The sequence below is a fragment of the Kogia breviceps genome, chromosome 15 (assembly GCF_026419965.1).
Source record: "Kogia breviceps isolate mKogBre1 chromosome 15, mKogBre1 haplotype 1, whole genome shotgun sequence".
NCBI classification, from domain to species: domain Eukaryota; kingdom Metazoa; phylum Chordata; class Mammalia; order Artiodactyla; family Physeteridae; genus Kogia; species Kogia breviceps.
Window position 1 is genome coordinate 58,610,034 of NC_081324.1, and position 24,952 is coordinate 58,634,985.

At 43.6% G+C, this 24,952-nt stretch overlaps 2 protein-coding genes across 3 annotated transcripts in view; one reads left to right on the forward strand and one right to left on the reverse strand.

The window, feature by feature from the left end:
* Positions 1-14,605, forward strand: part of LOC131742894 (proline-rich proteoglycan 2-like) — an 80,583-nt gene extending 65,978 nt beyond the window's left edge. Inside the window, exon 4 of one of the 2 annotated variants that reach the window (XM_059041281.2) lies at positions 13,442-14,605. Coding sequence is in view for 1 of the 2 variants with exons in the window: in XM_067014536.1 (XP_066870637.1) it covers positions 13,442-13,520 (79 nt within the window). In the remaining variant the exon portion in view is untranslated. The remainder of the gene's footprint in view (positions 1-13,441) is intronic. The other variant, XM_067014536.1, reaches the window with a different exon arrangement.
* Positions 1-24,952, reverse strand: part of LAMA1 (laminin subunit alpha 1) — a 153,514-nt gene that overhangs the window by 31,708 nt on the left and 96,854 nt on the right. The window contains 16 exon segments of the mRNA XM_067014538.1: positions 1,804-1,928; positions 2,686-2,836; positions 3,683-3,816; positions 4,806-4,946; positions 6,292-6,446; positions 6,746-6,928; positions 8,885-9,001; positions 10,594-10,687; positions 11,413-11,548; positions 13,479-13,642; positions 13,759-13,875; positions 14,058-14,268; positions 18,661-18,823; positions 20,501-20,612; positions 22,177-22,266; positions 24,167-24,309. Of these exon segments, the coding sequence (XP_066870639.1) occupies positions 1,804-1,928; positions 2,686-2,836; positions 3,683-3,816; positions 4,806-4,946; positions 6,292-6,446; positions 6,746-6,928; positions 8,885-9,001; positions 10,594-10,687; positions 11,413-11,548; positions 13,479-13,642; positions 13,759-13,875; positions 14,058-14,268; positions 18,661-18,823; positions 20,501-20,612; positions 22,177-22,266; positions 24,167-24,309 (2,236 nt within the window).

The window sequence follows — 24,952 nt, forward strand, 5'->3', positions numbered from 1 at the left end:
TAGCTAAGGACACACACTCTAGAACCAGATTGCTAGGGTTCAAATCCCAGCTCCCCAACTTACTAGCTGTGTGACCTCAGAAAAGTTACCTAACCCCTCTGTGTCTCATTTCCTTCATTTGTAAAATAGAGGTAACACTAGAACCTCTCTGGAAGGGCTATACATGATTTAATACATGTAAAGTTCTTTAAACGGTGCCCAGTACATAGCAAATGTTCACTCTGGTTTAGCTCTGAGTATTGTACTGTGTTCAGAGGTCCTAGTGGAGTCCCATTTTGCCTATTAAAAGCTGAGCCTCAAAGATTAAGTTCTTGCCCAAGAACACACAAGAAAATGCAAAGCCAGGTTTCAAACGAAATTCCAGAAATCGGTCTGCCCTCTCCCTCCCCAGAACTCAGGAGTTCTCTGTTCTCAGGAAGGTTGAGTCTTTGCTCTGGCTTCTCTCCTTCAGCAGGGCCTGCCCAAGTCAGGTGGCCACCAACAGGGATGAATGCAAAGGAAACGACGACTGAATGCGATTCTCCTGAGAAGGCTCACGTCCCTCGGGCCAGCGGCGCATTTCTGGGGCTCGTCCCCTGTGGGTCAGACTTCAGTTCTATAACCACGAGGCCCATGTGCCTTTTCCCAGCTGTGCCTCAGGAAGGCAGCTCCAGGCCCCTGCCTGGGTAAGAGGCCGGGACAAATGACAAAGGGTCTGCCACAGCACTTCATGGCTGGCTTTCCTCCAGCGCCCAGCATTTATGGGGGGCCGGGGGGAGCCCTGTGGTCAGTAGGACTGGGCAGACGCCCTACCTCCCAGCTCTCAGCCCCGTGACCCTGGAAGAATGACTAGACTGCTCTGATCCAAGCTGTCACCCATGAGATGGGGACCCGTCAGACTCTGTGCAGCTGTCCCGTGAGTGAGGAGGCATCACTTGGGCCCCACGCCCAGGATGCTCTACCTACCATCGCCCCTACAGCGCGGAGCTCCTTTTTATGTTACCACAAAAAAGTATTTTAGGTAATTTTCCGTAGACCATAAGACACTGGAGGAGATAAGCTTGGGTGACTGATGTTGCCATCACCAGTACCGAGCACAGGGCCCAGAAACAGACGACTGTCCCGTCAAGGTCAGCCATGCAGCCAGTGCTCTACTGCAACAGCCTCTCAAAACTAACACACGAATAAAGGCCTGTTGACTAAACGGTTTTTTTTCCCATATTTAGATGTGAACTGTTAGAATCAATGGTTTATTTTATACTATCCTTGAAGGATCTGAGAGATTGTTCATAATTATAAACATATGCTGACACCATGTTAGAGAAGTATAAGTATATTCAAAGAGGAATTTAAAAAATCAGCTTACTTGGTAATATAAGTCAAAGTTAAAGGTAAATGATTATATTAAGAAAAAAGTTTTAAAATCTAAAGGACATCAATGGACCATGCCAATGATTTAATAATGGAAAATTACACACAAAGGTAAAAAGCACGATGAATTCTAATTACTGGCCCGCTCAAATGGATTCCGTTGCTAGAAGTAGTTTATTAACTCAATGAGCTAAAGTTTTTGGCTAGTAGGTAGGGGCACTTATCTAAAATGAAGACAGTTTAATCCATTTACAAATGTAGACATAAAGCACCTGTTTGTGTCTACTTCAGCACTTAAGTATGTTCTATGGAACATAAGCAGCTCTGGAATGCTCCTTTTTAAAAAGAGTTCAGGGTCAAATGAGTTTGGGAAATGCTGTAACTCTAACCTTCTCCAGGGACAGTGTTAGCATGCATATTAGCATCTTATGTGTTACTCATGGGGCACGTTACCTTCCAAAGCAGCCATGGCACTTCCCCTCCCTTTCAATATAGTTCCATAGGCCAATCGACTGTCCATTCAAGAAGGCCTCTCCCATGCAGCCTTTAAAATGAGTAACCTTCACAGCAGGAGACTTCTAATGTAAACAAACAAACAAACATAATCCAAATATATTTGGTGAAAAGAAATATATTCTCTAAGTGCACAAAACTCCTCCTTGGGAGCTCAGATCTAACAGATCCAAATTTTGAGAAAACAACATCCAGGAAAATGACCAGTTTGCAATCACTGAACTTCCTTCCAATTATGAATTGGAATCCTAGAATGAATGACAGCAGGACAAGATCTCAAAGGTCATGTCAGTTACTAGGGTCACTGGAGAGAAGGCCCTTTAACTAGTGAGGAAAGAGACCCAGAGAATGTGGTCAGTGGTGAGGGCCTGCTGGGAAATGGGACCCTTACTCTCATTTCAGAGCACTGAACCAAGTCCAGGTGACTGAACTTTATTGGGTGAGAGGGTAACTGATGTAATAAAATATACGATGGGCTCTTTTGCTAACTGCTAATTAGTATTAGTCTACCACTAGAGTCAGAATAGAGATAAAGGGAGTTTTCAGAAGTTCATGTGGACTACTGAGCTTCCTCTTTTATTATTGGGGAAAAAACCCAAATAATAAAATGAACCGTTGGCTTCTTTTCCATTATGCTATCCATGAAGCATGATCCTTTACAAAACCAACCCAACTCTGCAGATGAACTGTCCTTAAACAAAATAACAGAAGCAGGAAAATCTTCATCTGCCTAGAATATTTTCAAACAGTTAAACATATTCATTTTATACACTGGTAAAATCAGCCCATCAGCACTGTTCAGATGAACGTTCAGAAGATTACCTTGATCTGTCCTCCAAGCCCTCCAACAAACATTAGTGTTGAATTGTTCACATCCAGAACATTAGCTGTTCCAGGGGATTTACTTGTTTTTGGTGGTGGCTTTTGAGATGCGCTCATTTCCTTTACACTCAACGAACCAATGTTTCCAAACCTAAGGGTCACAGAGTTGCAAAAAGAGCACCTGCAGAATTGCAAGCTGGCCCACGTACACACACATCTGTTTCACACACAGCCTTCATGTGAATCTGCCCGTGTCTCCAACTGGTCTCCCTGCTTCCAGTCTTGCCCAGCCCGCCCCCAGTTTGCACTCCAAAATCTTGTGGAGTATTTCTTCTTAAAACATAAATTCCATCATGTTACCTCCTTGCTTAAAACAGTTTCAGATAATGAACTAAACATATTTGGAACAGTCTACTGCCTTTATTATTACCCCATTTTTTCAAATAACAAAGTAAAAATCAGAAATTTCCAACAACACACCATCACCAACCAACTGTGATATTACAGAAAAGTGAAAAGAAAGCTATACCTACAGCCGCTTAACAGCACTTGCCTCTGGGGAGGGGCTTTAAAAGGAAGAATTTCGCTTCGTGCCTGAATTTTGAGAAAACACATCCCCCACTTGTACCGTCATCTTCTGTCCTACTTGTGCCACTGCCAGCCACGTGGCATCTCCACCACGCTGCACTTTACTCCCCTCTGCTGGGGTGCAAACATTTTACTGGGTTGGCTGCCTCAGACTTGGACCTAACATTCTAAAGGCAACATAAACTTTTAACTTTTTTCTTCTTTGTATTGTTGGTTTTGCTAACAAACTTTATTTCTTCTGTTATAATGAAAAAAATTATTTCTACAGTTAATCTAAACCAAGTATTATTTCACTATAATCTGACTTCCCAGAAATTTCGAAGACTGTTATATGATGTTACAAACATGGAATTACTTATAAGATGCAGTTAAAAAAAGCGAGATGCTCAGAGAGAACTTTCTCTGCTACCTGGTTACATAGATACTGTGCCATTTGCTGTCATCAATCGGGAAGTCTGGAAATTCCAAACGTGTGGATCCGGAGCCCAAATCCCAGAGGAAGGCCACTTTCCCTCGCCGCATCTCCACTGCCAGGAAATCAGCCTGGGGTGCAGGGCATGAGATGGGATGAGTTCACGTGCCAGACTGTGTGCATGGCTACCAAAACACTTTAAAAGATGAGTTCTTACAGCACGTTCTCTATTTTTAAATTTTTTTTAAAGTAGAAAACAAAAAAGATCGTCTTCTGTCTTTAAATGCTCCCCTCCCTGGAGCTGGAGCATGACCTGGCGTATTGGCACTGGAGATGGTGGCCACCGTTGGCCATCAGTGCCCACCCACCACCATTGCCCAGTGTAGCCCTCCATGAAGCCTCCATGAAGTTCTCCAAGAAAACCTGCTGGGGGCTACCAGCCTCTACCGGGGTCGTGAGGGGAGGCATTGCACTTGTTTGTCTGCCCAGTCTGGGGAGGCAATGCATGAACGTGAGATGTACGGCAAGACAGGAGCCATGAAGTCGTACACCAGGGACTGACCTGTGCTTTGCACCTTGTATCTTAAGAAGACATTTCAGATGGCATTTGTGTGTGCTAATATTTTCTGCCCTAACACACCCAAGGGCTCTGACCTGTTCCCAGTGACACAGTCAAATGAATCAATAGTCTTCCATAAGGGACGTGCCCTCTGGGAATGCTGGGAATCTCGCGGGGTGGAAGAGCCCGGGGGGAAGCTTGACGATTCTGACAGGCCCCTCGTGGTACACGCCTCCACTCCTGGTAACAGCCGCCAAGGTCGACAGCCCCAAAGCACAACTCCGTGGCGTCGGAGGTCACAGGAGACATTAAGAAAAGCTCTGTCCCACAGCTCACAGTTAAGGTAGTAGAGGGAGGTGCTTTTCAGATGCCACTCTTCTCCTCATGGGCATTAAGTTCTGTAGTTTGATTATTTTTAATCTAATGTTACCAGTTTAGCAAAAGATTAGTTCTCGTATAAGAATTCGTGATTTCAGCGAGGCCCTATTTTTTTTTTAACCAATTCAGAAAATACACTCGGTCCCTAAGAGACTCAGCGTTGCTTCTGCGGGTCATACTCACACTGCTGCTCCCCAGGTAGAAGAGGAGGTTGTCAGGTTCGCTCGTCTTCACATTTAGTGTTAAGCTGTTATAGTTGGTAGAAGAAATCTGAGGCTGGTAGGCCCGGATACAGTCTCGGTCTGCAGACACAGCAACTTTGATCTGTAGAAGGAAAAGCCAAGTGTCCCTGAGTGCTTAAAAATCATTTAGGGCCACACAGTGGCAGCACACCTGGAGCTCAACAGTGCTATCCTGTTCTAGATCGTCACTGCTGGTAGGTTTCCTCTCTGGATAATGCGCAATGCTTCGTGTCTCATGAGGTGAAAATCAGATGATGCTGAAACTTATTTTACTTGGTAAAATATTTTAATATGGAAAAGTCAGTCCGTTTTTAAAAGGGAATTTTATGTTGGGAACTCTATCATGTGAGACTTAATTCCTTAAAGACAAGGAGCTTATCCAAATCACCTTGGAATCTTATACCTGACACAGGACATTGGATGATCATTTATGGAATAAATGGAGGGTTGAATCTACTTATTCAGCAAATATTTATAGAGCAATTATTTCACTTACATATTTCTCTGATAAGTAATTACTTGCATATAATCCTTATATTAACCTCCAAGATTATAAGTTTATATTAACCAGAGCACTTGGAACCATCCATCGGGTTTACATTTATTTGGTGACTAGAACTAAAACAGATGGAAACCAGAGCTCTTGTAAACCTACGGCCCTTTTCCCAAAGTGAAGTCACTCGGGGATCAAAGAATCCAGAGCTCCTTTTTCTTGGCTAGAAACTTCAGGAAGATACTCTTTAGACCAGAGGTCACATCTATTGTCTATAGGTCCCCAGGAGCAAGACAAATGATATTCTCTCAAGTCTTATTTCCCTGAAATGCCTCTCCTTTAGCGCACGGCCAACGCCATGTGCCGAGGACGGCCAGGAAGCAGTCTCTCAAATTGTGTGTTTTATGCAGTTAGTGACCTGGATTTGTGCAGCATTCATGCAATTCAAGCTGTTTTGTCAGAATCATAGGGATGAGGCCCACACTGTGTGAACATTCTGAAGAGTACTTAGATTATGAAAACAAAGTTGGTAAAATGATGGAAATAGCACCACATGCAACCAATGAGACTTACAGGGACGCTGACACTCAGACCTAATGTGTTCTGCACCATCTAGCTAACGGGTGCAGATCTATAAATCTAGGCCACGATGATAAATGTCCATAAGGACACAGAGATCTGTTTGCTAACAACATTCTGAAACACACCAAAAAAAGCAGGACTCAAAGAAAATGAGACTAATTAAATAGACTTAAATATACTTAGGTAAATATATATAAGACAAGGCTTTAAATATACTTGGAGACAAGGCTGTGAGGAATCTGGGGTTACTGAGAGCTGGTTAGTACAAAGTGTGACCGAAGGCCCTTTGCACAGGAGGCCTCTGGGACTTGCAGTTCCAGGAGCCTCAGCTGCAGGGGTGCTGGGCACTCACAGACGCTGCTTGCTTCCGGGCCTGGCTGATCAGCAGTTTGATTTCTGATAGGTTTCTGCTCAGGTTCTCTTCTAACGTCTTCAAAGGCTTCAGCCGATCAAACAAAAGGTTCGCTTGTGTTTCCACATCTTTGACTTTTCTTCCAGCTAACAAAGCTAAAATATGAGGTGGCGAGAAAGTTGGCAGGACGGAGGAAACAAGAGAAATGAATTGGTCATTACTAATGCACTGGATAAACTAGAATATCCTAATAAACAAAGCTTGGCATTTTGGTAAACATATGCAAAATGCACCAGCACAAGGCATCACCCAAGGCCCTTCTCTTTTTATAAGTGCAAATCCAGATGTTGGTGCATTTTTATTTCTTAGGACTGCTGTTTGTGAAAGAGGCACCACTGTGCCCTCGGCAAACTCGACGCAGACTTTCCTAATGGGAGGGGAGACCACGACCTACTGGTCACTGAGGAGTCACGGAGGAGTCTGTCTGTTTCTCGTAACGTGGCGTTAACCCTGGACAGGTCAGTGGACGTATTCAACAGCTTCTGGCCCAACCCCACGATGTTCTTTAGAGTGCTCATGGCGCTCCGACTCGCAGATGCGGCCAGCTCTTTGATTTCGGTGCCTTTGTCTCTGACACCTGAAATAAATTTATACGCAAGCGAGCATGCACTCTGGTGGTTATACACAGAGAAAACCATAAAACCACAACAAATGTAATCTTACAGACACGTTACAGAATTTTTTTTGCTGGTTGTTGAACACAAAAGGGGGCTTCTGTTTTTTTTTTTTTTTTTTTTTGCGGTATGCGGGCCTCTCACTGTTGTGGCCTCTCCCGTTGCAGAGCACAGGCTCCGGACGCGCAGGCCTAGCGGCCATGGCTCACGGGCTTAGTTGCTCCGCGGCATGTGGGATCTTCCCGGACCAGGGCACGAACCCGTGTCTCCTGCATCGGCAGGCGGATTCTCAACCACTGCGCCACCAGGGAAGCCCGGGGCTTCTGTTTTTAATGGCAATATTAAGGCTGCATATCATACACTCTACTGCTTCCTTTTACGGGTGAATGAAATATTTTCCATGACAACCCTCTGTGTTGAAATATGATTTCAATACACAACGAGATGCCACATGCTCAGCGTCTTACATGTTAATAATCTAAACGTCTTTCTTTGGTCCCTTTCCTATCACTCCTTTCTCATGGTCATTAATGCCGTCTCCAAGTCATTCTGCGTCTAAATGAGAAGGTTTGGGAATTTAAATCTGTAGGTGACATGGAAGTATCCTAGGCTAGAGGAAGTGTACCTGCCCACAACATCAACTGGCTGCTGGAAATAACAGTGCAGTAAAAACTAAACGGTCACTAAAGATAAAGTGGAATTCAGTTATTCTAGAAAATCTGGTTGATGTTTTTTTTTTTTCAAGGCACTCGTATTCATTTTTAAAGTGTTTAATCACAAACGGGGCAAAGATTAACACTAGAAGAAGCTGAAGGAAGGGTATGCAGGTGTTCTTTCTACTCTTCTTGCAACTTCTTGGCAAGCTGGAAATTGCTTCCAAATAAAAAGTTAATTTTGAGTGCTTGATCAACATACACCATATATCCTTAAAAACAGATAAATAGGGCTTCCCTGCTGGCGCAGTGGTTGCGAGTCCACCTGCCGATGCAGGGGACATGGGTTCGTGTCCCGGTCCGGGAAGATCCCACATGCCGCAGAGCGGCTGGGCCCGTGAGCCATGGCCACTGAGCCTGCGCATCCGGAGCCTGTGCTCCGCAACAGGAGAGGCCACAACAGTGAGAGGCCCGCGTACCGCAAAAAAACAAAAAAAACCCCAAAAAAAACAGATAAATAAGAGAAAAAGAAATTTCCATATCAGAAAATGTTCCATTGATTTAAGTCAGTCCAAAGCACCGCAAGTCCACCTCGCCACAGTAACTTTCATGCTTGTAAGATGAACCAGCAGACAGAAGAACTTTGGAGATGTTTGGCTGTCTTATAAGACTTTTAAAATAATCTTATAAAGAAAAAAGAAAAGGTTGAAGGAGTGTAAAATAAATAAATCACCGCAGCACAACTCACCTGTGTTATACTTTTAAAAAGTTATCCTATTTAAAATTTTAATGAACACTGCATTTCCAAACCATTAATTTTAAAGTGATCTATTTTAGAATGCTTATCGCCTCACAAAGGAAGATTTCTTTAATTTCCAAGCAAGAATTCTCTAACTTCCCACATTGGTAATGAATCTAGCATTTCCCCCTAAAGCAGGCACATTCCAGCTTCTTTACTTCCTGGCTTCTTTGAATGGCCCTTCTTTCATCTCAGGCCCATTTTAAAAGTAAGCAGTTAATACAGTAGCATAAAGAATCTAAGGCTTTTGTTTTTCAGGTTATAATTCTACTACTTCAATGCAGGTGTTCTGATGTTATAAAAAAACATGATGATCTTCACTTCCAGACCATATTCCTCTATCAGTCTTGGCCGCGTTTGGGGGGAGGGGTCTCCATCAGACTTGAGGCAGGTCTCCCTCATGCTCATGTGTAAGGGTTTTGCAACGAGAAGATATTAATGAAATCAAGAACCCCCTTTCCACTTACCTTCAGGAATTGCTCTAAGTATCAAGAGTGATTCATTGGTCTGCTTAGTAATTTTATCAGCATTCTCTTGAAATCTCTTTGCAGTATTTTTCAATTCACTCAGTTCCAACGCAATACCTATTCAAAGGGGAAAAAGAGTTCCCTTTTAGGCTAGTCCTAAAAAGTTGCCTAGATGAGAGTTTTATCATTCCTGACCCATCTATAAAATCAGCAGCTTTCTACAGAGACTCCAAATATTGAAAGTTTTTCCAGCGAGACTTAGCACCACTCATTATAAAAATTGCGTGGGGGCTTACTTGATCATTTTTTCTACTTTGTTTCCCTTCGCACTAATACTTCTTCCTAAATTCATGTCCAGTTTAATTAGAGCTCTAGGGTGAAAAACTGTGTTTAAGTCACTCAGTCTTAATCAGACTTACTAACTTCCTATCCACACCCAAATCTTGGCCACCTTTGTCCCCCAGGTTGTAAGACCCCAAACATGGGCTCCTGCTCTGGAATCTTCTTCTCAGTCCCCCACCTGCTTCTCAGCCAGGGTCCCTCCCCTACTTTCCTGCTCCCTTCTGACCACCCAATAGGCACTCAACTCGTCCTCCTTCATGTTGGATCAAAGCTGTTGGATCAAAGCTTTTACTTTTAAAATTGCTGTTCATAATACACAATCACATTTGGATTCTGAACGCCTGGTTAAAAAATAAATTATTGATAAAATCCATGATGAACATGATGGTTCTGCGTAGTTTTAATTGCCAGAAAGTTCACTATTTTGTGGCCTACAGAATACCTTTAGTTATGTAAACTAAAGCTACCGCCCATCAACAGTGATGCTAGAGTTTGTGTTTAAAGCTTTATGATCAAGAATTAGGGACTTTTTATATTGTGAGATGAACATAAATTCTAAATTGTGCCACTCACAGAGAAACAAAAAATATGCACCTATCCAAGCCCTTGGCTCAGACAGCTGTGGAAGGGTCCAGGACTGGACCTGGAAGTAGTCTAAGGGGTCTGAGCCTTGTTTATGGCCCACTATTTACTCCCATAGGAAAAGACAATATTTTTGCTGTATTAGAGTATATTAAGGTGATAGGTACACTATACGTTATAAAACTTGTATGTTTCTCTTACACAACAGATTCCTCTGCCATTTTGTGTTATGCTTATTGGATAACTCTTACATATGCCAAAACTGCTTACTGAAACTCTTGGGAAAAATGAAACTGCATAGGTATTTTTTTAAATAGATAAATCAATAATGATTTAATTCAGTAATTATTTAATAAGAACCTACCACGAGTCTAACATTACATTAGCCCTATGAAGAAGACACAAGAGGAATCAAACATAATACATCTCTTCAAGAAACTGTGAAACCCTGAGAGATGAACAGAGAAGCACATGAAATCACAGATAACCTGACAAACGCTATGAAGAACAGCCAGAGCTCAGGCACTAAAGCAGAGAGGAGAGGTTTTGGTTCTCAGGGAAGGCTTATCGAGTCTATGGAAGATCGGAGGGGACTGCACATTAAATGGGATATCACTAAAATAAAAAAATTATATGATGTGTCTATGATAGGAAACTGGAATATTATTGTGACAAAGAAATGTTAAGCTTCAAACTGATCCAGGAAAGACGAATGTTCTGGAAGTATGTTCAGAGATGTGTCCACAGTCACTCCGATAGCCACACAGTCCAAGCTGGAAACTGACCTCCATGTTTTCTGCTCAGGCTATTGCCTTCTTTTAGAAATTCAGCACTGCGCTGGAGAGCCGCTTTCCCATTAGAAACAAGAGATTCTGAGGCCTGTAAAACCGAACAATTTAAACATAGCAACTGGAGGGCAGGGCGGAGGCGGAGAAAGCAAATCCATTCTATCAGAATAGCCTCCAGTGTAGTTCCAAACAAGGAAGTCAGCCAGATAACAGGCAGGGACAATTTAAACTGTCCTATCTTATGTTTAATATATGTTCTAATTTGTGGCTGAAGAGAACGAACACAGCCTTTTTTTTTTTTTTTTTTTTTTGCGATATGCGGGCCTCTCACTGTTGTGGCCTCTCCCGTTGCGGAGCACAGGCTCCGGACATGCAGGCTCAGCGGCCATGGCTCACGGGCCCAGCCGCTCTGCGGCATGTGGGATCTTCCCGGACCGGGGCACGAAACCGTGTCCCCTGCAACACCAGGCGGACTCTCAACCACTGCGCCACCAGGGAAGCCCCACAGCCATTTTTAAATCTATAAACACAAAAACCAGCCGTTAAATGAAGATCTTCACCACGGGTAAGAAAAGCTGTCTCTAGTGGATATCAAGTAGCATTATCATTTTTGTTCTAAGAATTATTTATGACTTAGGAAATGAAAACTTACATCACATGATGACAGAAGCCTTAAACAGATCCCACCAGAAAAGAATGTTAACAAGCATAAATTTAAGCCACTTTATCTCTGCTCAAGCACCTCATGGAAGGATCGCTGCCCCACGGTGCCCGGAAAAGGAAGGCAGACGCGGAAGCCCCCAGGGCATTTCTTACCATGCTCACCTTGCTCCCAGTCCTGAGAGCATCTTTCACCAACTTCTCTGATTCTTCAATCAGGCTCCCGATGTTGGAATGGACATGGGTTGCACTGGTCGCATTTAGGGACACATGACTAACATTTCCAAGGCCACTGTGAAATCAACATATTTAGAGATGTTATGATCAACTCAAGTGAACTACCCCACTATTCTTAAAAGCCTTCCAGCTTCTTCCCCCTTACAGAATTATCATCAACAAGGAAGACAGCATTTCATGTCAACATGTGGATGCCCCTCTAACTCCAACGGTAATCTTAAGAAGTGATAACAGTAAGAACTGCTATTTAATTAACACCCCAAGAAGAGATGACTGCTGTGTCTCATCTTTTAAACCACCCATTCTTTGATCTCTGTTCAAACCCCCTGCGTGTGTCTGGGGTGCCACTGCATGTTTGCATTGGTTGTAATCTCTCCTGCTACGGCACGTGTTAACTTAAATAAGAAAAACAAAAAAAAAACTTTCCTAAGCATATATGAGGATGCTGAACCTTATTCCTCAAATAGTATAGACCAATTTGAGGAAATTCACTAGGGGTTTTGGAGGAGCATCAGATAATATTTCAATCATCTGAACTTTACTCCTGTAAGTGGGCAAATCACTCAAGAAGTTGCCAACTGGTAATGGTGCAATTTCATCCAGCTCACTCTAGCTTCAAAATGAAATCTGACAATTGACACATCTTTGCCTACTGAGTAACCTACTTCATTTTCTTCCCGAGGTTATTAAGTTGGGTGATTCCCAAACCAGACACCGGAAGTGATTACTTGTTACTACTTCACTGGCAAAATTCAGTGACTTATATGTAAAAGATAATAATGTTATTTAACTTTACTTATCACACAAAATTGCTTTTACTACTCATACTAAGTAATAAAGATTTCGTTGTAGATATGCCTGTAGTCAGAACGTTCTTTTCTCTTTTGGGAAACGGTGAAACATGAGGAAAGGAGAAGAACGGAGTATGTAATTCCATTTTCTGATTCCGATGGCAGACACAGGTGGTAGTGCTCAATGCAGCACATAATTTAAGCAATAGTCTATGTTATTCAATACATCGTTTTCAATTGCTTTCATTGTGTGAGCTAATCTTTTATGGCAGCATTCCTCAAACTGGAAAAATATTTATTTTTCTCCTTCCACAAAACACACCCAACACAGAGAAACACACATATTCCAGTGTGTCCAGACTTTTTCCACTCATAATTTATAACAGATTCTAAAGAAATAAATGTACCAACTAACAATATTGTATAAATCATTGATAAGGCCTAAAACCCCGATTCCCTCGTTTGCTGCACATTAGGTCACCTGAGTATCTTAAACAAAAAGGAAAAGTACAGCTCACACCCCACAGGCTTCGGGGGACGGGAGCGAGGCATCAGTATGTGAAAGCTCCCCAGGGAATTGCTGCGACAATTTGGGAACCACTGGCCTAAAGCTGTGCTTCTCACTTAAAGGTATTTTTAACAAGCTGAGGATATATTTGACAAATATCCAAAAATATATGTTAATATCATGATAGTACAGTGGTAGACCTTCAGGTAGTAGAAAGTAATGGAGATGGTATCTTTCAGGAGTTGGAAAATAGATTCCTGACACTTCTAACAGTCCAGGACAGGCAACCACAACCTGCATCCATGCATAAAGCCCGCCGGATCACAGGGTCCAAGAAGACAAGATGTATAAGTAAATCAATATCTGGTTCTGTCCATACGCAACCTAACAATAAAGTCCTGGGCACCGGGTAGATACTTAAGGCCTCGAAGGCTTGATATCAGAGCATAATATTTGCTTTCATTCCTATCTGGTTCGGTTTGCATTTTTCCATCATACAGTCCTGCTGATGGTCAACCACGTTACCAGACACGGGAGAAAATCCTCCTTTGCCACGGAAATAAAAGAGAAGTCTTCATGTTTAGACAAAAAAAGAATCTGACTCAACACTGTGATCAAAATAGCCATGCTTTTTCTCTTTGATCCACAGATCACAACCTGAGAGTTCCTGCAAGGTGTGGTCTCACCTGTCCAGCGCACCTGCCAGTCTCTGGAGCTCAGTGGCATGATCCTCCGCTCCGTAGACGAGGTCCAGTGCTCTCCTTTGGGACATCTGCATAACCAGGTCATCTACGTGGTGCCTGACTTTGGCAGTCCATAGCAGCAGCTCATGCCGGTGACGCTCTAACTGCTACATAGAGAAATTAACATTGTGACTACATGTGCAAGTATTTAGCAACGTAGCTGAGACGTGGGAAGGTTCTTTGGAAACTTTGGGTATTGCAGCTGTGCTGAGTTGGGACTTACTGCTAGAGCCTTTCCTGAAGCATTTGCAGGTGCAGTGGCAGCATCAAGCAGTCCTCTTCCTTCGGCGATTAGCACTGACGTCAAGTTGTGTTCTTCTTGAACACGCAGCTTTTTATCCTGCAGCAAAAATCACCTCTAAGGATGCTTCATAAAAGCAAATCGGCTTCTGAACCTCGGTGCCTGACACTATGTGCTGAAGTTAGCCTTCGGGGCTAATTTTTAAAGAAGCTAAGACTGGTATTATTTACGTGGGAGAATGTGGTACCAGCTCTAACGGGGAGAGAGCTGGCAAGACTCACGTTGAACTCTCGCAGGTTGGCCCTGACAACGGGTAGCAGGCGACCGCTTTCCTGGGTCTTCCTCTCCGCTTCCCTCAGGAGCTCTTCTGCAGCCTGCACTTTACTGTTGTGTCTTGAAAGGAGGCTGCTTGCTGCTTCTTTTAATACCCCCAACTCTTCCTGTGATTTCTGGTAATTTTTCTGAATTTGTGACAATAAATCTTCAGCAGCCCTGGGAAAATAATAGACGGTTCACATGGTAAGAAATGAACAACAAAGCTCATATCATTGAAATGATAGTGGAAGAAACTTTTTTTTTTAAATAGGAGGTTCTTATTAGTTATCCATTTTATACATATTAGTGTATATATGTCAATCCCAATCTCCCAATTCATCCCACCACCAATCTCCCCGACCCCGATAGTGGAAGAGACTTTTACATAATCGTTCTGAGTTTCTTTGTGACATCCTAAGTGGTACCTCGTAATCTCTTAAAAAGAAAAACAATTTTTCTAAGACTATGGCAGATTTACACTTTATCCTTAATAAACTCTCCTTATTCACAAACTTATGAACATATTTTAGTAATGGAATTAAAAGAAACCATCTCAGTGAATCTTGATTCAGAAAACTGGGACCATAGTCTGTGAATGACGGCAACTGAAATCTTTCATTATAATATGGCCAGAAATTGAAATAAGGAGACTCTTCAGTGATTTGCTCTCAAGTTACCAGTGTGTTTATACAATATAAAGGTTTTTCTGCAGCTAGTTAAAAAACAGATTTTATAAAAACTTTCAAATCCAAATTGCCATAAAGATATAATTTGTACCATTGATAAAAGCAAGCTTTAGAAAATCGAAAGACATTTTCCCCTATTCTTTTATAAATTGCTATTTCAATCAAATTTAAACTTAAAGCTCTAGAGAATGATACAATTTTCATACCACAGAACTTTGCAGTGGTTGAATATATCCCATTAACTTCTTGCTTCAATTTGTCAGAAGAACTTTGAAAAATTTCATGGAAAATGCCTTGTAAATCACCCTTAGCTTTCACATATTATCAGATCGCTGGGCTAAACACCACAAAAAACATTTTCCAAAGATTCATATTTGAACTCTGACATCATTAGAGCATCATCAGGAATTATTTGAACATTCTTATGATTTTTAATGATTATAAAAATGATAGCAAGATGTTGCATTATGATACAGGCAACAAGAACTAAAAAAAGCACATGGGAAACACACAAATAAATCCAATATATTCCTAACGTCTGGCCATGAATCTGTCAATTCATATTGTTAAAGAAGGTATCTCTCTACGAAATTTAAATATAGAGGTCAAATTTTCATCTATGAAACAAATTTACCACCTAAACTGTGATCAGATGAAATGATATAGTCAGCAGTGACTTGAAAGACTAAAAAGAAAAAACACGAAAACCCTCAGCACTCTTCCTTAGCTTCTTCCTGTAAAATTTAGTTAACACAGTAAAGCAGTGTTTTTCAAACTGTGTTTCTCCACAACACTAGTGCGGTGAACAGGTGAGCAAGTTTCATGAGAAAGGGCTGCGTGGTGCAGTACATTTAGCTGTGTTCTCCAGGCTCCTTTTGGAGATCCATGAAACATCAGCCTGAAGACTTGTAGTAAAGACCTTGTCTCTCCTTAAGACACGGCATTTCCCCAATTATCTGGGCACAGGACACATTTCTTTAGCGAAATATCTTTTGATAGGTCTGGGGACACCTGCATGGAAAACAGTCGGGAAACACAGCTACGAAGGATAATTTATAGGGTGCAGTAAAGGGAAAGAGAGCAGGCTGGAGTTGGCTACCCTTAGAAAGGCCTGCTTGCCAGGCTGGCCCTCGGCTGGCGTCTGCAAGTGCTCCCGCCGTCCGCTGACTGATAAGGGTGGCTCACTGCCTCGACTGTGCAAACAGGGTGGTTTAGGCTGAACACCTGCTTCCCTCCTGGGAGTCTGGAATGTGGGGATGTGCCGGGTAGAGAGAGCCTATGGGACCAGCCCCCACTGAAAACCTCGGAAGCTGAACTCTACGGGCTTCCCTGGGCATCACACACAAGCTGCTGCATTTTCATTGCTGGGGGGAGTGTGCTCCGTGGCCCCTCCTGGGATGGGGAAAGTGTAGAGAGCCCGCATGGGTTCCTCCCAGCTCCCCTGCATCTTCCTCATGATCCAGCGGTGCATCCTTAACACGCCGCTCGAGGAAGTCTCAGCCCTGAGTCCTGCTGAAACTCTGAACGTGCAGGTGGCCTTGGGGACCCTGACACACGCACAATAAGCAACTAGGTTGTGTGCTAAGTACTCACAGGATTGCCGTACTTCAGCATAAATTATCAGTCTTCTAAGAATTATAATAAAAAGGCTGAGAAAGAATTCCTAAAATAATCCATGAAATTTGAAATGACTTAAGTACAGGGATTATCTACAGAAGAAAGTGGACGCCTGAGAATGCATTTAAGACTCTTTTTAAAATAAAAGGTCTCAGTAGTAATAATTTAACTTACAAATTAAAGAGATAGATCAAGAATCTTATTAATAACTTTATTCCAAATAGAAACAGAAGAGCTACAATGACAGAGAAAGGGTGACAGGAGGAGGGCCTAGTGGGGACGAGGGTCAGGGGCACAGGTGGGGAGAGGGGCCCCCTGCCTTCGCCCCTTCCTCCCAACTGCTGCTCAGAAAGTCAACTTCTCCCAGTTGTACTATGAGCTCCTAGTGGGTGAAAAGGCTTTATTGTTCTCTTTGGTGTCCCCAAGTCCTAGCACAATGCGAGCCACCTGTGGGCTCAATCCACTTTATTGACTGAATGACATGACCATGGAAGGTACTGGTGGGGGGAGGACCCCTGCAAAATGACTCCCGGGGTCTGCAGGGATTCCCCATCCGAGGGAGAGAACGAATGAGATGACCGACCACGTGTGGTACCGGGAGGACCTTGAGCCTAGGAGGGGCTGGAGCCGGGTGGATGTGGGGAGATGGTGAGTAAAGAGGGAGGCTGGAATGAATACGTGATGTTGACCTGTTGTCCAGGAGGCAGCGGGGAGCTGAGGAAGGTGGGGAGAGAGCAGGGTGCCCTGGGGTGGCTGCCTCAACTGCAGGCGGGCGTGGAGGTATGAGCCTTTCCCTGTGGGGGTCCCCGCACCATGCATCCAGTGAAGGGAGGATGCAGGGGAGGGGCCGGGTCGGGGAGAGGTGATTATAATCTAGTGTAGGTGCACAGCCATGGTCTCGGAGCTGACCATCAAAATTCCACCCACCCATCTTCTATGGACTGGGTCTAAAATGGTACTTCCTGTTGTTGTTTTGGGCTGGAAAACAACGGGGTTTAATGTCAGACAGATTTAGGTGTGTAGCCAGAGTTCATATTGTCCTGCACGTGGGGCAAGTTACTAATATTCTCTGGGTCTCAGTTTCTCCAGCTGGATATTTCCCACCTAACAAGGTGGCAGGGGTGAGCACCTGCAGTCCATGAGGGGTGAAGTCCACACCACCCAGCACAGAAGAGGTGCTCCGTAGACGGCAGCCCCTTCCCCATCCCCTGGGTCCTCACCTACTTCTGAGCTCCCCTCGACCAGTCCGTAGTCCTCTCAGGGCCCTTCTTGGGCCCTAACAAACGTTCTAGTAATTAGATTACTAGTCCCCTCTCCAAATCCCATGCAACAGTAAGTTCCTCCTTTTGTTTCTCACAGAACAAATTAACAACAATGTCAAAAATCCCATTCAGTAATGAAAGAAGATGTAAGCTCAGCTCTCCCGTGTGCTGCTGGTAGAAGTGGATGTTGTTTTTAAAAACCTTTTAGAAAATTATGTGGCAATGCAAGTCGGGAGTCCTCAAAATGCAAACTCTTTGGCTAAATGATTTCACTCCTTAACATGTACCCTGATAAGATAATAATGTGAAATACAGAAAAAGATTCTTATTTAAGTTGTTCATTATAAGATTATTTAAAATAGCAAAATATATTAAAAATAGTTTAAACATCTCACTATAGAGACTGGAGTTTTGATGTGACTAGACCAGTACTTAAGACATTTATCACAACCTGGCAGAGAGACAGCTTTGCTATTACATCAAGTAATTACTGTGTGAAAATACTAAGAAAAAAGCCTGAAAGCAAATTACAAGCTCCTAGTGACCATGTCTAACAATTCTTTCTGATCTGTCATCTCACATCATGGTTTTGATGACAGTGTGCGTGACTGAGCTGAATTAATCTGGCCTGATGTCAACCTGTCCTAGAGCTCACAGCCTCAGTGGTAGCCACTGCCCGTGTCTGCTTCTATGAGAGTTTACAGCACTATACTTAATCTTCAATAAAGACAGTATCATGAGTTATTTTTTGTTGTTCACACTAAGTAGAAATGCTGTTTCAGGGTCACAGAGAAAACCCGAACCTATGACCTAATAGCAAAGATAGAAATTCTACTGATCACACTTTTCTCTTGTGGAGAGGCCAGCACCCAGCTCTTCTCCTATGACCTTCTGCCCCACTGAGAGCTTTCTTTCCTTCTCCTCCTCCACTTGCCTCCTTCTCCCTCAGCTTTCGAGTTCCTACCTCTAATTGGTTGTGTCATGAATGGTATCCAGGCACTTACTTGAGTTCAAGGGTGGCATTTTGGTGCAACTGCAGGAAATTCCTTTTCTGAATGATTTCCAGCAATGAGGTAATGTTCTTTTGCATATTCTGAAGAGTAGAACTGGGTAACTGGACATCTTCATCCAAGGTCTGATTTAGAGTTGCTGCCCTTTTGATGATTTCTATGGAGAAAATATATCAATCATTGAGTAAGTCTCTCAAAAATGGAAAGTACTAAAATGGAAAAACTTAGAACCTTCTCCAGTAAGGCCTGCTCTGCTCACCTAAACTGGGTTGAACCTCTAACTGGGCCAGGTCAGCCCATATATCCCAATGCACTCTGGACATTCTCTGTCAAAACACTCAGGGACTTGGGATTACTGGTTTATTTCATGTCTGCTTCCCCGGTACCCATAAACTCTGTAAGCGCAGGGGCTGTGCCTACCGTGCTCCTGCCCCCGGCACGAACATCTGCATGTAGAAGCACTCAGTAATATTTACTGCAGGAACAAACCACCAGTACTTGATACTACTCTTTTTTAAAAAACATGTCAAGGGCTTCCCTGGTGGCGCAGTGGTTGAGAATCCGCCTGCCGATGCAGGAGACACGGGTTCGTGCCCTGGTCCGGGAAGATCCCACATGCCGCGGAGCAACTAAGCCCGTGAGCCATGGCCGCTAGGCCTGCGCGTCCGGAGCCTGTGCTCCGCAACGGGAGAGGCCACAACAGTGAGAGGCCCGCATACCGCAAAAAAAAATAAATAAATAAAAAATAAAATAAAATAAAAAACATGTCAATTGTTCTAATAATACCTTTTTTGCCCTATAAAGTCTGATTCGTATTGGAGTCTATACTTTTTATGCCCTTACACCATAATCCAAAAAGAAAAGCCAGAATTTCTGGTAGCCAAAAAGCTGACAGTAGCATTCTAAAAGCCAGATCAGATGGGACATCCCAGTTGAGTAGGGAGTAAATTACTCTGATATTAGGACATACTTTGGGACCACAATGAAACTCCAAATCCCATCAACTTCTATTCTGGGCAGAGAGATGGTGTTGAGAGTTTAGCTAAGCTACTAGGTGATATTGCTGCCTCTGTGTCCGTTTCATTCAGCTAAGCGGCCTGCAGGACCTTAAACTAACACCGGCCCCTCATGCAGGCATAATGCTCTAGACGCAGCCGCAGAGGCAAAGCAAATGTAAGTTCTGGATATGACTTCCCCGATGGCCCTAGTGATCGACAGTCCTCCTGTCTCCCAGCACCTTCCCCTTACATGCCTCGCAGATAAGGTCCCCGGGGACTTACCAAAACCCTGCTCTTTTGCTTTGGATTGGCCCACCTGGCCTTAGCCCAGGAACCCCAAAGCACTCCACGCACAAACCCTAATAAAGGCCTGCACTCCAGGTCCTGTCTCCCTCTCTCTGCCTGCACCCTGCCTTGACCACCTCGTGTGGCCCCTTGAGATGGGCTGGCTACTTCCTCAGGCTGGACCCACCCCGAGTCATCAACTGCTCTATCTCATCTTCTCTCGCGGTCTGCTGTTGGACCTCGGCTCACCACTCGGCAATTGCGCTCCGTTTAATAAGTGTTCATTTGACAAATTCATAATGGATGGGGAGGCACCATATCTACTTGATACTAAGGACCGAAGTGTACGGCATAATGTAGAAAAGAAAAAAGGAAACATCCATTTTTTAAAAGATAAAACTCTCAATGAAAGACAACGACGTGGACACAGGGAAGGCTCCAGGTGTCCAGTCTAGGAGTCTAGGACATGGTTACTCATGTGCTGAGTGAAGCGGATAAGCTTTTCCTACCGAGGAAGCCAGACCCGCCAGACGAGGCTCCAGGGACACTACCTTGGATGTCTGCCTGCAACTTCTCAGTAAACGTCAGGAGGTCATGACTCTTGTCGAGGATTCTTTCGGTGGCCCTGGTCACGTGCTGGCTCCGTGTTAACACTCTGTCCAGCTGATGGAAAATAAAGGCCTCAGTTTAGTTTGACTTTGAATACAATGCGAACTTCAGCACTCTGGATGTTGTCTCTTTTAAGCAACAAACATATTCTAGAACACAGAGTGAAGATGTACACCATCACCTACGCTAAGGTCAACAGTTGGGTTGGAAGGGGACTAGGTCGTTCATGAAATGGTTTACTGCTCACTCTGTGTGAGAAAAGATGGTCTATTTTTTTAAAGGCAACCTAATTGGCCGTGAAGCCACAGACTCCCCCAACGTCTCCATTGTGAAGACCTCATGTTCACTTTAGGACCCAAACATGCAGAACCTAGAAAGTAAAATCTTATTAATTTCTATTGACCGTAAGAACTTAGTCAAGGAGTTAAGACATAGAGTTAGGCAAACGGGCCTGCTTCTGCCAGGCTGGAGACCTGGTACTCAACACCTCCCAGCCTCATCAGTAACCTGGAGTAATAATAACACTGCCTCACAGGACTTCATGATGATTATATGAGATGATGTCTGTTAGGCCAGCAGTCCAGGGGCTGAGAGCTACTCTCAGCTGTTATTTTTATTAGGAATGTTCTAATTTGTGAAAAGAAAGGTTTCATAAATTACAAACGTAATTTCCAGGAATGTAAAGTAACTCAGAATGGTTCTAAAGGTGTTTTCTAGTCAAAACCCAAAGAGAATCTTCTTTAATGGATAGAAAGAATTTATTTTCATCAGCTTATCACTTCCTACCAAATGTTTGCTTGCTGAGGTACTTTAAAGCCCACACATAAACCCTTAAACTCTTCCCAAATCATCATTAATTCTAAATTAACAGGAGCCAGACTAATACATTTTAGGGCGCACGATTGTATACGTGTGTGGATGTTGAGTGACAGAGACAAGATACATATATACACAGATACACTATCATACACATATCAATGTGCATACATGCGTATCTATGTGTGTGTGTGTGTGCGCGCACGCACACGCACACACACACACATACACACAATCCATGAGTGAAAATTATAAATTTAGCAATAGGCCTCCCTCACCATCTGCAAATGAGCAGATTCTTTTTTGGTCACTAGAAACCATTCACCTGGCATGGGCTAAACAGAATAAATAACCCCCTGCTGACATCAAAGTCCACAAATCAGAAGCACAGGGCTAAAGCGTGAGTGCTGCCGACACCACACAAGGAGCTGCGCTGGTGTTGGGGGCAGGGGTGGGGACCTCCATTCTCACCATGTGCAGTGAATCCAGGACGGGGAAGAAACCCCATCTCTTCATGCCGCCCACCCCTGGTGCACAGGAGGAAATGAGACGTGATGGTAAAGTGGCAGCCCGACTCCTCTCTCAGTGGACAGGACAGCAGAAATTAAATCAGGAGCCTCTTCCCACTAAAGCACAGAAGCTGGCAGCATCAGAACCAATCGGAACACAAAGTAGCTGGAGCACAGCTCCTGGGAGGAGGAGGCCGCCCTGATCTGATCAGAACCTTCCAGGCAGCCCCTGGCAAGGGCTTACAAGGGCTGGGGTGGGTGGGAGGAGTGGGCCCTTTACGTGAAGAACTTACCTTCCTTTGCAGGTCCTCTGTTTGTTCTGAGACACCTTCAAGCTGAATCTTTGCCAGTTCTTTCTGTATATTTTCTTTTAATAAAGAGTCCTAAAAGAATGAAGAAAACAAATTATAATACTTCAAAATAAATCTTCTGGTTCTTAACTAACAATCACCTGTTATTACCTTTTTTGTTCATAGGAAGAAATTCTCCTTTCCTTGAAATTGCATGAAAAAATAAAATGAATCACATTCACTTAAGTTTTTACTTCAGCAACATGGTTCCATACTGCCATCTTTCGCACTGTATTTCCTATGTAGATATGAATTTAAAGTCTGGTGGGTTATGCAGAACTGACACTGCTGCAATTCCTGGGTGAGTCTGGCCGAACTTCAACAGTAGAGTCACATAAATTTTAACTATAATTGCTAACACCTCAAAAAACATTAAGCTAAAATACAAAAGTATTAAGTAAAGAAAAGCCTTTATAATTACTGTCAACTAGGTGCTTAATTTATGCCAACACTCTTCTAATTTCTTTTCTTTCTTTCTTTTTTTTTTTTTTTTTTACAGTACGCGGGCCTCTCATTGCTGTGGCCTCTCCCACTGCAGAGCGCAGGCCCAGCCGCTCCGCAGCATGTGGGATCTTCCCGGACCGGGGCACGAACCCGCATCCCCTGCATCAGCAGGCGGACTCCCAACCACTGTGCCACCAGGGAAGCCCTAATTTCTTTACTTGTATGACTTAATTCAAACCTTATAACAACACTTGAAGGGGCTAGATTATTGTTTACGGTCAAGACAGTTATCAACTTGCCCAAGTCGCAGCGTAGGTCAACAGTGAAAAAAAGAAAAAGTGAAGGGTTCACAACCTTAAACTCCTGAGAACTTTCCATAAACATAAAAAGTCATTTAAGGGAATTAACAAGGTGGTTTAAATGAGGGAAAAATCACTCAAAAAGAGTTAAAGTTGAAATCAAGTGTTTATCTCACGTGGTAAAAAATATAGTTGTAATAATGCTGGAGCCCAAACTGACAGAGGTAGTACTTACTGACTGTGCCTATAGTGAGTGGAAAAGAAACTTAAACATTTCTTTCCTTCCTTTTTTTTCTTATCTTTCAAAACATTTCATTCCATTTGAGGAAAAATAATATAGAAACATCTCTTAGAGTTTCCTAACCTTTCTTAACTCCGTTACATCTAAAGAGAAAAGACCGGGATTAACAAGAGTGGATCACTGAAGCAGCTGGATTCCACTGTGCACACGCGTGTGAGCGCACACACACGCGCACACACACACACAGGCATTACTGCATGACACAGTGAATTAAATATCTCAAATTCTAATGCATAGGCTTTAAGCCAAATTAAGAATCACATTTTTTCCCAATTAGAATGAAAAAATGCTGTCTAGTAAGTCAATTTCTTACCGTCCCACCTTCTTTTGGACCCAGATCAAAACACAGATTTTAACTAAACATAAAACTATGATTTACCCCAGAGATTTTCAAATAGTCTTCCAGGGAGGAGGAACTTTTGTGCCCTGCAACTCCAGTTAAGAGTAAAAATACACTGACAGAAAATCGTTCCTCTTCATTCAGCACATTAAAGAAGATGCCGTCCTGATTCCTTTTCTGCGTTGGTACTAGGTCAGCTGTTTTCAACTATCCAAAGACCTGTTATAAACAGGGGTGAGCGGACTTTGTCTTATTCCACAAGGCAGGAGAAAGAGGAACACAGAGGAAGAATCTACAAGGAGGCATCTGTGGATCAATTCTTGACCAATTAGAGCTGTCCCACAGTGAAACGAGTTATCATGTGGATGATGAAGTCCCCGGTCAGGGTCAGGGGAAGAAGGCCTGGCACCTACCAGCACTGCACACTGGGACTGAGGCTCCTGCACCGATGGGGAACACGGACAGAGAAAATGGCCCCCACTGTCCAGGCCGACTCTTCACCTCCCCATGACACACGTTTCTACCTATCTCTGTATCCCTAGTACCTACCCGGAGATATTTCGTTGTATTTTCCAGGTCTGACAAAATCCCATACGGGACAGGGATGACGCCGGAGAGGTTCACAGAGAGGGTGGCATCACCCACATGGTCCATGTCATTCAGCAGCACGCCTACACATTCATCGTCACAGGCTACAGGGTAGAGGAAGTTCAGGTTAAAGCAACGCGGCCGGCACGTTTTCCCGCGTGCGCGCGCAGCATCCTGTCATAACAACATCTACGGTGCCTCCGAGGACTCATCCCATCTCAGCCTCATGCTAACTGTGCCTCGGGAAGAAAGCAGGTCCCAGGCCCCTGTTCTCAGATGATGACGCCCAGACGCAGGTCACATTGGTGACTCCCCAGGGCCACAAGGAAACGCTGCTCCAACCCTTACAGCACGTTTGCCCCTCTCTGACTTGGACCAACGGCCATGAATTCCAAGGGCATGTCCTGTCAGGGCCTGGTCTGTGATATCCTCAGATGGTCTGCAGACACCTTCAGCAAGTACAAACGAAGGGGAGCGGAGAAAGTAACGGACGTGTCTTGTTAATGACAAACACACAAAGAAAAGCGAAAGAGCTCTGGGCTGCCGTGATCCTGGCCTCGCTTCCTCCCCACCTTCCCCGCGAACCACTGAGGAGACATCCCAAGGTCACTACCTCATGTACTTGCTATTCAAATAAATCAGAACTGGCAAAAAAAAAAAAAAAAAATTCCACAACAGCCAAGAGCTGAGGCCATACGTGAAATTTGGTGACACAAATGAGCAGCCACAGGGGTGTCCTCTCTGCTC